The following is a 14635-nucleotide window of genomic DNA, read 5'->3' on the forward strand; positions in this document are numbered from 1 at the left end:
CAAGGCTGAGGGAAGAAGGCTGCTGGGTCCCTGCTGTCCACTGCTGCTCAATGTGCAGGCTTGTAGAAGTTACAGGAAAGTGGGTACATCAGCCCAACCTGATCATAACGAGCTCCCCGCTCTGAAACGGGGCTGCAGGCGCGTTTGTCCTTTTGCCTGGCAGGGGCTTCTAGCTGCAGGAGAAGGCCCTGCCTAGGAAGGCGAGGCCCCGGGGCCACCAGCCCTGCAGGCAGCGCCACAGCACCGGCCCCTCCGCAGAGCGTGCACCACCGGCCCAGGGACAATGCGCGCGCACCTGTCCCGAGCCCATCCTCTCGTCTGCGCAGAGGGGGAGGGGGAAGCTCGCACGCAGCCTCTCCAGCCGCCGCCGCCCGGCCGCTGCTGCCGCTCGCGCTCTGCAAAGGGCCGGGGCGCTCGGAAGAGCCGGAGCGGAGCACTGCGGCGGCGCGGAGCCCCGAGGGCTTCCCTGCCTCTCTGGGTTTGGGGACCGGGCGCTTGCAGCCCGCAGCATCCTCCCCGCCTGGTGCCCGGCATGGAGCCCTGGAAGCAGTGCGCCCAGTGGCTGATCCACTGCAAGGTGCTGCCGCACAACCACCGAGTGACCTGGCCCACGGCTCAGGTGTTCGACCTGGCGCAGACCCTCCGCGATGGGGTCCTGCTCTGCCAGCTGCTCAACAACCTGCGCAGCCACTCCATCAACCTGAAGGAAATCAACCTCAGGCCCCAGATGTCCCAGGTAAGGGCCCCGCTCCGCAAGGGCTTCTGCTGCCGCCCTCGCCTCGCATCCCCCATTAATCAGCTGCTTAATTTCTTTGTGCAAATGCGGAGATGCGCTAAGTATCCTGCTCGTGTTTTGCTTTCACTTGCGCGGTAGCATTTAACTCTGCAAAGTATTGGAGGGGAGGATGCACGCGAGGTGAAAGATGCTATAGGGAGTTAAACCCTATTGTATGGGGGGGGGGCACGTGTCCACCCTCCGTGTCCCCTACCGTAGTCACTGCACGCTTTATGAGAAGTACTCAAGCTACTCTGTGTTTACAGTCGTTATTGTGAAGTAAGGAGGTATTGAAATGCCTCTTTTTTTAAAAAAAGCAAAAAGTAACCCTCTTAAAACCATACAAGATACAACCCCTCCCCAACATATTTCGGTTTTGTTTTGTTGTCAAATTCTGTCCCGATGAATAGGTCAGTAATTTTAAAAAGAACGGTGTCATGTAGAATGAGGAATCTAGGAAGCTGAATTACCATTGTCTATAATTACAATAGCTAGGGGGAAAAAGATCCCAAGAAGACTAACTTGACATAAATCTTGCTTCAGCCCTCTGAAGGTTTCTGGGCATGTGGTCTAATCACATGCTGGTGTTGTTTGTGTTTCCCCAACCATTCCTCAAAAGACAGGCAAAAAATATAACAAAAACCGTGTGTGAGATTTTTAGGTGTGTGATCTTCATGGAGATCAAAGCTAAAGCTCAGGGTCCCTCTCAGTCAATCCTGTGTGCTTAGGTCTTGGATTACATATTTATTGGGGATCTCAGAACAGAGGGGCTCCTTCTGGACCTCAGAAGCTGTGATACCCATGCACAAAGTTGTGATACCCTAAGCACATGATTTCAGTTTCGACTGTAAATTTCATGCTTTTTGTCAGATAAAATTGTACCTAATGTTACTTCTTTTCACCCCCCTGCCCAGTGGTGTTTGTGAATTTTCTTTTCGTTTATTTTTGAGAGGCCCCCAGCCTATATGGCACATGATGCAGATGGGGAGCTCCTTTGAAGTCACTGGGGTTTTGCAAAGGTGTCTTTTCTCATGGAATAATTTACAAAGATCAGGGGTCCAGTCACTGATCCTGCAAAAAAGCACGTGCTTAAATTTAATCATGTGAGTCGTCACATTGAGTTAAATATGCAGAAGGTTAAATAGATGGATAAGTTTTTGCAGGATCAAGGCCTTGTTTTGTATACCTTTTTGAGTTGTATAAATTATAGTGTTAATCCTTATTTATGGAGCGGTAATAACCATAGTTAAGCTACCTTCCCAATATAAGCCTGATTTTTAGTACACTTTGCTTTTCCCTCTAATCTTCCTGAATCTTTACATCCTGCACATCAACTCTGGTAGATTTTATCTGAGAAATTGTTTTTTTAATTTTAAAAAAATTAAAAACTGAGCAGTTATAAAGTTATGGTGTTCTGAACTGCAAACACCTGTCCGTCAGATTTGAAAAGTTTCCTAATGATTTTTTGTGTCTTGTCTCAAAAGAACTTAGAATCTCTGAAATTGGGCCTGAACCTGCAAATGAATCTGCTTGGGTGGACTCTGTGCTCCTGTGGAGACTCATGCAGAACTGGGGTTGCATTTTATTGGCTTTGCTGAAGACAAGTTCCTCTTAGTCTTATAGGGGGCGATAAAGAGCACTGTTAAAACTAATAATATGAAAAATGTATTTACTATAAACAATTCATAATTAACTGACTTTTTGTTTCTGGTTTTGCTGGATTGACCTGGACAAACGGGTACATGGGGGGCATGGATTGGAAGTGGGAGCATGGTGTGTGGGGGGGGAATTGTGGTGAGTTAGAAGTTTGGGAAGAGATATAGAGAGCATGAAGAGTAGACAGACGATGATAGTAGGTCTGAGGACTGAGAGGTACCTGGTGAGGTAGCAAGTTGCCATGCTTCCTGTTTTTTGAATGGAAGGGGTAGGGGTGAGAATGCAAGTGCATGGAGTGGTACGCAGGAGAGAGTAGGGCTCCTCAAGGGCATGGAAGTTGCAAAGGACAGGGGAAGCACAGTGGGATGTGTGCAGGGGACTGGAGGAGGCATGAGAGGGTTAAAGGGACGGGGAGGGTGGGTGGGTGTAATTGTAACTTGTTGTTTTGGCCGTTACATATATTTTTGAAAATTTTAAGGTGGCAAGTTAAGGTTGGTTGATAAAGAGTGATGAAGGATTATATGTCTGTGGCGAATTGGTTGGGTCTCTTCACTGTTCATTTCCAGACATTCTTGTGTTTTTGTTTTTTTTAAAGAGAGGTCAATTTTTTTGTATGAATATATATGTTAGGCCATACTTGAATCACGAGATGATTGTCAAATAATTGCAGCTGAGTTGCGGACAAGACATGGAAAATTGTGGAAAAGTAATAATGGACCTTTATTAATTGTGTTAATTTGGAAAAGCCAGAGAAGACCTATTTGTTTAAGAAAAATTTGCTGGAACAATATAAACACTCAAGTATTATATTATGCCTGCTAATTTTTTTTGATAACCAGACATTTTGCTGCAACTATATTACAGTCAGTAATGTCCAGGACTCTGGCTGTCAGCTGCCTGGGCTGACAGCGGGAGCCCCGCCATGTGTGGGGCTGACAGCAGGACCCTGGGCTCCCACTATCAGCCCCAGAAGGCTGATGGCCAGGACTCCCGTTGTCAGCCCCACGCTCTCAGCACCACCTGGCTGACAAAATTGCTGTGGAAGCTTAATATTGCGGGATCCGCAATTGCTGCAGTATTGTGAATTAATTAGGGACTTATATACATAATATATACACAAACAGACACTAGGAGTTAATTGGACTCCAGTGAAACATGGTTTCAATTTTTCACTCTTTTTAAACAAAGATTTTGTTGAGGATTATATGTAAATGGATATATCTTCATTGCCCCAGAATGCCAGTCTTTAATATGGTGATGTAAAATGTTAACATTATATTAAAATATTATGAGAAGAGATTCTGAGTACAAGTGGTCTGCTTCTAATCCCACTTGATATGCACCAGTAACTTCACTGACGTATACGGAAGTTAAGTAGATGTCTGCTGAAGCAAGAATAGACTTTAACATTTGCTAACATTTTGCAACACTTTCAGAATACCAGGACCTAATAATTTGTAACATTTTACTTTTTTCATTGAAGCTATTTTAGACTAATAGGAAGGCAATATTAGTACCCAGGCTTAGGAACCTCCTCTTATTTCATGTGTTTTTAAAAATAGATGCTTGTACAATTAATGTAAATTGGACTATGTTTGCTTGACATATTTAGTCCACAATCACTGATTGGTGTCAGTTATATTCTTTCTTTTTATGACACCATTCTCATCTTGGCAAATGCATTTACTGCAAAATATTCTGTAAAAGCCAATAATGCATTATAAAAAAAACATATCAAGAATAAATTGCAACCAGTCAAAATAAAAACTACACCAGCAGCATACTAGATGCAAATGTTATGACAGACATTCTAAAATACTTAATTCTTCAAAATTTGAGTAGTATACATGACACTGTATAGAAGAGGTGGTATTCTGTAACTTTTGTTAAATGACGTAGAGATTGTAGAGGACATGAATTTTAACTGGAGCAAATTCAGATGAAATTCAGATGAAATTATAGCACATATTTAGTAACTGCATGAGCTAAGTAGGCCTTGCTAGATTGGAACAGAGCACTAGTTCATCTACTCTGGCATTCAGCTTCTGGCAGTGACCGTCTTGGAGGGAAGAATTCTTCTTCCTCCAAATCCCGGTTCTCCAACTCATATATTTAGCCATTTATGCATCCCTGTATGTGGAATGAGTGTGGATGATTCCTTGCTGATCCTTGTAGGCAATCTGTTTTGTGTTCTAATGCATACGGTCTGTTGCTATTATTTCCACAGCTTGCAAAACTATAAATACTTTCAAGATCAACTGTTGGATATAGCTTCATATAATACTCACATTTCATTATGAATAAAATATGTAAATATATTCTACTGGGTTAATGAACTAGAAAGGTTTCTTCATAATAACACAATATTTTCTTTCAGAGTGGTAGCCGTGTTAGTCTGAATCAGCAAAAAGAATGAGGAGTACTTGTGGCACCTTAGAGACTAACAAATTTATTTGGGCATAAGCTTTCGTGGGCTAAAACCCACTTCATCGGATGCATGCAGTGAAAAATACAGTAGGAAGATAGATATACACAGAGAACATGAAAAAATGACTGTCTGGTTTGGCCAATGTACATGGCAGAGGGGCATTGCTGGCACATGATGGCACATATCACATTGGTAGATGTGCAGGTGAATGAGCCTCTGATGGTGTGGCTGATGTGATTAGGTCCTATGATGGTGTCCCTTGAATAGATATGTGGACAGAGTTGGCAATGGGCTTTGTTGCAAGGATAGGTTCCTGGGTTGGTGTTTTTGTGGTGTGATGTGTGGTTAAGAACATAAAGAACATAAGAATGGCCATACTGGGTCAACCCAAAGGTCAGTCCAGCCCAATATCCTGTCTACCGACAGTGGCCAATGCCAGGTGCCCCAGAGGGAGTGAACTGAACAAGTAATGATCCAGTGATCTCTCTCCTGCCATCCATCTCCACCCTCTGAGAAACAGAGGCTAGGGACACCATTCCTTACCCATCCTGTCTAATAGCCATTAATGGACTTAACCTCCATGAATTTATCCAGTTCTCTTTTAAACCCTGTTATATTCCTAGCCTTCACAACCTCCTCAGGCAAGGAGTTCCACAGGTTGACTGTGCGCTGGGTGAAGAAGAACTTCCTTTTATTTGTTTTAAACCTCCTACCATTGCTGGTGAGTATTTGCTTCAGGTTGGGGGGCTGTCTATAAGCGAGGATTGGCCTGTCTCCCAAGATCTGTGAGACTGAGGGATCGTCCTTCAGGATAGGTTTCAGAGTAACAGCCGTGTTAATCTGTATTCGCAAAAAGAAAAGGAGTACTTGTGGCACCTTAGAGACTAACCAATTTATTTGAGCATAAGCTTTCGTGAGCTACAGCTCACTTCATCGGATCCGATGAAGTGAGCTGTAGCTCACGAAAGCTTATGCTCAAATAAATTGGTTAGTCTCTAAGGTGCCACAAATACTCCTTCAGGATAGGTTGTAGATTCTTGATGATGTGCGGTCTGGCAAGCTGCTTTGTGCAGATGGACACTTGCAACTGCTTCAAACTTCACTGACTTGAACTTGACTCTTTCAGGTACAGGGGTTTGTTTATGTGGATCAAAACCTATAAGGGCCAAATTGTGATCTCAGTAAAGATCTTGCTAATTTATGCTAGGTGCTAAGTGCCTTTGCAAAGTGAAGAGAATCCTCTTCTCCCATTGATTTCCATGAGAGCAGTCACTTAGACCTTTGCAGGAGGCACTCTTCACATTAGAGAATCATCCCCAGAAAATTTCAGAAATTATTATAACCTTGGATACATTTAAAAATGTATTTAGGTCGGCAGTGCATAAATAGAAAATTAAGGGCTTAATCCTGTGAGTTGCTGAGCATTCTAAAAAGGTACTGAGCATCAACTTCCATTGTAGCTTAAGAGAACTGAAGGTGCTTGGGGAGATACTGAAAATCTTTCATGATTGGGCTGTACATTTGCAATGTTTTCAGAAATAGTTACACTTGTCAGTAGTCTAATAAATTCTCTGCATTATGTTATATCTGCATCGTAGGATCTCACAGTGCTTTGTAAACACTAGTTTATTCTCCTATTCCTGTGATGTAGCAAGTAGTATGTTATCCCCACAGGCACAGAGAAGGAAAGTGCCAATGGTAGACTTGGAATTAGAATTTGGGAGGTCCTGGCTCCCAGATGCATTCACAGTCCACTAGTGCTTTATTGCTTTGTAAGCCAAGATGCCTGTGGTAATATTTTGCCTGTATTGTTTGACCCTCATGTGGCTCTTTATGGTTATGCATATGTCTTTTGTAGAGTCAAACTGGTATTTTCCTGTTCAGTTTTGTCAACTCTCGTGGATTTGGTCCCTGCTACAAGCAGAGTTGTGATGACATGAAGAATTCTGGTTGTCACACAATTTTTGGGAAACGAAAGACAGAGCAAGACACTGGCCACCCCGCACTGTTCCTCAGACGTTCTTGTCAACTGCTGGAAATGGTCCACCTTGATTATCACTACAAAAGGTCCCCCCCCACCCCCCTGCTCTCCTGCTGGTAATAGCTCACCTTAAGTGATCACTCTCGTTACAGTGTGTATGGTAACACCCATTGTTTCATGTTCTCTGTGTATATAAATCTCCCCACTGTATTTTCCACTGAATGCATCCGATGAAGTGAGCTGTAGCTCACGAAAGCTTATGCTCAAATAAATTTGTTAGTCTCTCAGGTGCCACAAGTCCTCCTTTTGTTTTTGCGAATACAGACTAACACGGCTGCTACTCTGAAACCTGTCATAAAATGTCCTGTAGTCTAGTGAAAGGTGCATTAAACTGCATGCCCAGACAGCACGAGTTCTACTCCCAGCTTTTCCTCTGACTGCTGTTGACATTTCTGTGTCCTTCACATCACTTGTTGTGAACCAAAGTTTCATGCCTTGTGGGGTAGCTATCATTAACCAGTTTCAGAGAGCAGATAAGTGATAGCTTGCATTGCAGGTAGAGCTGGGAATAGACCTCAGGCCTCTAATGTTACAGAGTCCAAGTCCCCCACTTTGTCACATAATGCTTTCAGAAGGAGCACAGCAAATCAGATCTTTCTGTATCCCACATTAATACAGTGTGGCTCTATGCCACCTTTTAGCCGCTAGACCACATAGAGATTTATGACTCTGTTCCCATGGTAAGAGAACTAGTTCTTTAGATAAAATGGTAGAGACTCTGGTTTTTACATCCAGAGCTCTTGGGTTCAGTCCCCACACATGACTCAAGTAGGAGTGTTGTTACATTTGGCTATGATGTCTGTAACCACTAGACCATAATCCGCTGTCAGTGCTAGGAATAGGAACCAAGCATCCTGCTGCCCAAGCATTCCACTGTTGAGTCACAAACACATGTGTGACCCGCTGGCAAGATGTGTGTGGTCTCTCCCTGTATGGGCTGGGCTACATAGAAGATAACAGCATGTTGTTCTCTCCCACCCACCCCCTTACTCAAGTTACTCCTATAACTAAAGTGGAAGTGGTTTGTGCTGTGGATCTGAAGGTTATGGATTCAAACCCTGCTGATGACATATGTGGAGGTAAAAAACCCACACACATGTGTACAAGTCAGTGTAAGGACCCTGCAAAGCATTGTATTTAGAAGCAAATTTGGTTATTGTGCAAATGTTTGTTTTAGTGTTGCATTTTTATTATTTGTATTTGGTTACAGGCAGTTGTCCCTTTTAAGAATAGTGTTTGGCTGACTGACAGCAATGTGCGGGAGATTTTGTGTGTGTCATGAGAGTGGAAGACCCAGTGTGTTCAAGCTCTAAGAAGGCCAGAACTTGATTTCGTAAACTTACTTTTCCAGAAAGTCAGCCTCATTTCTGAAGGACTAACGTTAGTGCTTATGAGGGACTGCTAATGAGCTATACAGCCTTTTGCCTGTAGGTCACCAGTGTGAATTGTGCCCAGCTCAGCAGGGATTAAAAGTTGTTCCCATCAATGGATATTTAATAGCTCACGTGAGAGGAGTCTGACAGGTCCCCGTTCCAGTTCCCATGTCACAAATTCACTACTATGCTTTGCACTAGAGTAGAACCTCTTTGGGGCAGGGACTGTCCCTGCTATGTGTTTGCACAAAGATTGACAATGGGACCTCTGTGTCCGGTGAGGATCCTGTAGCACGGGCCAAAATCACATCACTTTGTAAGTTTGCAAGAACTGGCAACATCAGTGTCATGCGTGTACTGGGAGAGGGAGTTCAGAAGACGACAAAAAACACGTTTAACCTTTAAAAAGACTCCTTTTTTTTTTTGCCCTTATGTGTTTTTGGATTTGACTCATGCATTTTGAACTTTGATATTGGTAATAGTGCATACTTTGGTGTTGCACAGAACAAACAAAGCTGCCCCGTTACAAGCGTGGTCCTCACTGTAAAGCAGTGTTGAGCCTTCCTAGCAGCCAGAAAGGGGGATAGGAGAGGACTGTGTTAGTTTAATTACAGAGACCATTGTATGGTGCCTTAACATTTTGTTGGAAAAGTTTTCGTGAGATGTCGCATCAATACACGATGACCTTGAGTCATGAGGATTGCACAACACAAGGTAATGTTGGAGTGTTGCATTGTAACTGTGGTAATTCCATTTCATGACAAACTGCTTCCCCAGGGCTGGATTACACTGGTGTAAATAATAAAAATAGAAATGACCCATAACTGAAAGTTCTAATCATAATGTTTAATCTTAATTGTAACAGATACTGGTTAAATTGTCATTAGAAACAAATTAGCTGGGCTGACCTGCATTACACTGTCTTTTTTCAACTTCTATATCTGTGGCACTTCGTAAATTTCATTTTGAAATAGTTTTTGCAATGAGTTCTGTTAACTTGTGAGAAATTGCTAAACAGGAAAGCAGGAAGTGATGTGCTGCCAGCATTGGAGATCACTAAAGGGTATATTTATATAAATTATTTATTTAAAATAACCGTTTCCTGAAATCGTTCTTAAAATAATAAAATAAATCACGGTTTACTTTGTCTAAATTTTTACCCCTTATTTTGAAGGGAGTTTGTTTTTTTCAAATGATCACCTAAAAATATGGAAGTACGTTATTGCCATTCTGGCTCTGAGTTATCTTTAGGTATAGAAATTAAGATTTAATGAGAAACTACTTCATGCTTGGGTGGCAATATATCTGCCAAACTCCCTGTGCAAAGAGATGTGACTACATCCCTTAAATCTTAGGAGGGGACCAAAGGATCTGAATTTTGAAAAAATATAAAATAATTTATAGTAGTCCTTGGTAATGTCCCCAGGAGCCATGATTGTCTCATCATTTTTATTATAATCTCTTTTAAAATTTGATTTCTCAAGGATTTTGAGCTGTGACAGAGAGTCTTACAAGATTGGAACATGGCATACTAGTTATCAGCTCAGGAAAACTATATTTTTTTTTTAACAGGAGAAATCCTATTTGATGAACTAATTGGGGATTTAGGAATTTATAAAATCAAAAAGTTCATAAAATTTAACATATCAGAATTACAATATTTATAGTGCATAAAATAATTTATTAATCATCCAGTGACAATGCACATAAGTAACGGTAACTAATGTATACAGTGATGTTTCTTTGTTTGATAGAATTGCTTCTCTTCCCTGCTGCCAAATGGATCAGTCTTTTCAAACCTTAACAGCTACTTGAATATTGGCTGAAGGATTGAAGTCACATTCAGTGGCAGAAAGATGACTTTGGCAGCAGAAAAATGATTTAGATAACTGGCTGTTCATAAGATTGGTGCTCATAAAATCGGGGTTCTATTGCTTTTTGCACTTGGTTTATTGAGTTATGAGAATGCTAAAAGGGTTATTTTTAGGTGTTAAAGATGCTTTTTCTCTAACTATAAAAACATTTGGTTTAGCTAAAGTTGGGAAATGATTTAATCTTTGGTATGGGATGGGGGGAATAACATGAGGGAGAAACAACAACATGAATTAATTAATTAGTAATGTCTGTTGTTGAGCATAAGCAACAATATTTGAGAGATAAAGTGTTTGTAATTCAAATAGCAGGCAGTCTCATCAAACATGCCCAATTAAACAAGTGAATATTTTGATTTGTTTTAGCCCCTGATCCTGCAAATATTTATGCACTTGTTTAACTTTATTTACATGCTTAGTCTCATGAGGCCAAGTAAAATATATGCATAAGTATTTGCAGAATTGGGGCCTTCATGAAATAAATAATGTAGATTAAAAAAAGAAAGAGATTTCCTTGTAAAGAAAATGTAGCTGTAACCTGATCAATTTTGCTAAAAAAAAAAAAATATTACACAGGAAGAGTAATAACTTGGCTCTTGGTATGAAACTTTTTGACAAAGTTACCAACTGCACTTATTCTAAGAAAGGGAAGGAAATAAAAATGGTCATCAGATCAGTTTCCAAATATTCTTTACTTGATTCCCTTGGAGAGAAAAAGGAACATGCACTCGTAATATTTTTTAGGATTATATTTACATGTTAACCACTTAATTAGTACTTAATGTAGCAGTGGCATGTTGCAAAGCTCATCTCAGGTACTGCCCCATGCACCATATTTAAAATGCTGCATGTTCTATGGCCTATTAGCAGTAAATATGCTGCCACTGGTCTCTCACAGAAGCTATAGTGCGTATCAACGGCAAAGAGTTAAATTAAACATCCAGATAGGCTTGAGGAAACATTCAGCTGGGGTAGCCTATGATGTTTTCTGCTAGGTATGCAGGAGAAACTGAGTTATCCCCTATTCTTGAGCTGACGGGGTGGGAGTGCTCTGGTGGCAGCAGGCTGAGCAAATCCTTGTGAAAGGGAATGAGTGAAAAAAGATGGTGGACGACAGAGAAGAGAGGTAGCAAAAGTGGGAGGCAAGCAATCAGAAGAGAAGAATGTGAACTAGAGAGAGAATAGGCAGGAAAAGAAGGAAGACAGATTAGAAGGGGCATCAGAGAACAAGTGAGAGATTGGAAAGAAAAAAGGAAAATCATTTAAGATTCATGCTAAGAAAAGTCCACAGAGCCAGGTCTTGGATGTCCTGTGTTACTCTTAATGCAGTAATGGTGGCATGCCACTGAATGCCGATTATAACCTGCTGACTGTATTCTAGGAGGTTAATTACCAGGCAGTAGTATTTGACAATCTACAGCTATATTGTCTGTGGATTTAAACATCAGGAGGATAAAGGATCTCGGTTTTCTGGCTCCAACCTTTTCCTTTGCCCGTTTTTTAATTTGACCTTCAGTAAAAGAGGAAATTATGGGAGTAAAGAAGCAAATGGGAAGGTAAAGACAGTAAGGTGACTGGTAGATGAGAAGGAAATATGTGGGTATTGGAAGGGGAAAGAAGGAGAAAAAGAGGGCCGTTTATGGAATATGGAACATTGTCAGGTGATGTCAGCACCAGGTTGACGGTAGGGTGAGAGTGAGTGGTAATGTTGGGAGATGATTAGGGGACCTGGTAATTATAAGTTAAATTCCTGGCAACCGACAGAGCTTCATAGCTGAGAGTAGGCTTGACTGGCAAGGGAATGAGGAGGGGAGGAATTAGCTAGGGAGTGACAGATTTTGTGTGTGTGTGAGAGAGAAAGATAATGATGTTATCTGCCAGTATCATTTTTATGTTGAAGTTTTTGTGGACCACCAAGGAATTCAGGGCAGCCAGGTATCTTATACTGTGGAAAAGGCCACCTAGAACACTTTCTGATCTGTTCTGCTGTGATGTGCCAGGAAATGGGGAGGCAGCTTGAGATTGGGGTGGGGGTGGGGGTTGTGGTGCGCTGCCGCCCTTTGAAAGAGCAGAGAAGTTTTTCTTTTGTTCTATGTTGTTTAGATGACTCTGAATACTGAGATAGTTATTTTATTGGACCACTAGCACTTGTCTCTTATTAAGATCTTTGGTTCACTGTGAGGATAAAAAATAGCAACCGGTCAATTCACTTTGAAGTCCTACCTTTATTTCCAGTGTTAAAATTGCATTACAGATTCTGTAAGGAATTACCTTAAACGTACACAACTTACTTGTGTCTGTTCTATGGAACCTAATTACAGTGCTTGTTTCTGTAGCACTCCTATTCACATTCATTTCAATTCATTACCAGACTTGGTGACCTAAAGAAAACATGACTGTATATCTGCATACTTTGGTTTTTCTTTTGGTGGCAAATTGGCTCTATTTTCTACACATCCTGGTTGTGTTAGGTATCATCTGCAGTTGACTGTTTTGCCCATTTTTTGCTTCAGTTTGATAGGACAAGTGCCAAAACTTAGAGTTGTGAAATACTATTTTGTTTACCTCCTGTGATTTCTTAGAAATATGTATAATAGTTTCTAAACTGTTAACTTAATAGCACGGATATGTCTTTTTATTTTAAGGAAAAAGATATTCTCTCCTATGTAACTGAACACTGTTGAGCCTGACTCAACTTGTAGTTTGGTGGGAATAATATTTTAGAAAAGCATTCAGTCAAAAACCACATTAATTAAGAACAATAATAACAATCTTGGTAACCTTGCATAGTCAAAAGAATAGTCACAGAATAATTGATTGTTTGTTTGCATATTCAAAAGTTGGAGTCTTAGACCCTGATCCTGCAAAGTGGTCCATCTATGAGGAGTCCTACTGAAATACCCTGTGTGAGCATACAATTTGAAACAATACACAGGATATTAATACAAAGATTTTAAATTCTTAAGCCATAGATTTTTTTGCACCTGTGAATTTCAATTGTTCTGCATTATGACTTAAACTTGGTTTCTTCCTCTTGTGATTTTATCTGCAAACATTACTTTTATTTGATCATAGCTTTTCTATTTCTCTCTGCAGCTAAATACTAATCTTGATTTCACATCTGGATATTTCAGTGCCTGTGTTCTTGTCATCAGATTGGTGTTTTTGCTATTACAGTTTATTAATGACAATGGAATTCTCTGATGATCCTTATTTAAATATAGCATGCTGCTACCTATTGCTCCACATTAGCACCACTGAGAATAACATTCCAGTATTATCTTACTCTTATTATAATGTCCTAATGACAGCTTCCTCACACCCGGTGCTGTAGGAGAAAAAACTTGCATCCCTTTCTGATTCCTTGCCTTCTCTCCCATGATAATGATCATGATTTTTATTTATAAAATATATCCTAATACTTTAAGTAGTATTCGGGGCCAGATTATTAGCTGATGTAAATTTGGGTTGCTCTGTTGAAGTTAGAGGAACCATAATGATTTACATAAACTGAAGTTCTGGACTAGCCTTTCTCTGAATTTCTTTTAAGTATGTGGTATATTTCTGTAGAGTTTTTGAAAGTGGCAGACTGATCAAATTGTCTAGACTGCTTAGGCAGATGTTTTGAAAGCTGCTTCATGCTACTCTCTGACATACCGTAGCTCTGACTTGTGATAACCATGCTTTGCAAGTCTTGAGTTGCTGAGCAGCAGCAGTTTTGCTAAATCATGCCAAATTATGTTAGGGTTTAGAGAATAAATTTTCACTTGATACTTGAAACAGGTTTGAACTTTGGTCTTCAAAGATGTGAAGTTAATGCAGTAACCTACACTTCAATCCTATATCCTGTCTGATTCAGTAATGACACATCTTTAAGTAAAAAGCTAAAATTCTTACCGAGCTTCCCTCTCTTAATAGTTAAAATGTTAACACTCTTTTGGACTACAACTTGGTTTTGTGGGGTCCTGAGTAAAATAACGGCTGATGAGCTTTGGGCCAGTTCCTATCATCCACAGAGCACATTGGCAACTGGGCTGTGTCAGGTCAAGATTGCATGCCATTAAGAAGATACTAGAGCATTGTAGCAAGTGGGGGAAGCAGGTCAGTGAACATGTCCTTAATCATAGAATCACAGAATATCAGGGTTGGAAGGGACCTCAGGAGGTCATCTAGTCCAACTCCCTGCTCAAAGCAGGACCAGTCCCCAACTAAATCATCCCAGCCAGGGCTTTGTCGAGCCTGACCTTAAAAATATCTGAGGAAGGAGATTCCACCACCTCCCTGGGTAACGCATTCCAGTGTTTCACCACCCTCCTAGTGAAAAAGCTTTTCCTAATATCCAACCTAAACCTCCCCCACTGCAACTTGAGACCATTACTCCTTGTTCTGTCATCAGCTACCACTGAGAACAGTCTAGATCCATCCTCTTTGGAACCCCCTTTCGGGTAGTTGAAAGCAGCTATCAAATCCCCCCTCATTTTTCTCTTCCGC

At 41.0% G+C, this 14635-nt stretch overlaps 1 protein-coding gene across 1 annotated transcript in view; it reads left to right on the forward strand.

The window, feature by feature from the left end:
• Nucleotides 1-365: 365 nt before the first annotated feature.
• The window catches only part of VAV3 (vav guanine nucleotide exchange factor 3), a 248303-nt gene continuing 234033 nt past the window's right edge, over nt 366-14635 (forward strand). The window contains exon 1 of the mRNA XM_084637324.1: nt 366-736. Within this exon, the coding sequence (XP_084493450.1) occupies nt 533-736 (204 nt within the window). The 5' untranslated portion in view covers nt 366-532. The remainder of the gene's footprint in view (nt 737-14635) is intronic.

This window comes from Lepidochelys olivacea (genome assembly GCF_965140295.1).
Source record: "Lepidochelys olivacea isolate rLepOli2 genome assembly, chromosome: 8".
Classification (NCBI taxonomy): Eukaryota; Metazoa; Chordata; order Testudines; family Cheloniidae; genus Lepidochelys; species Lepidochelys olivacea.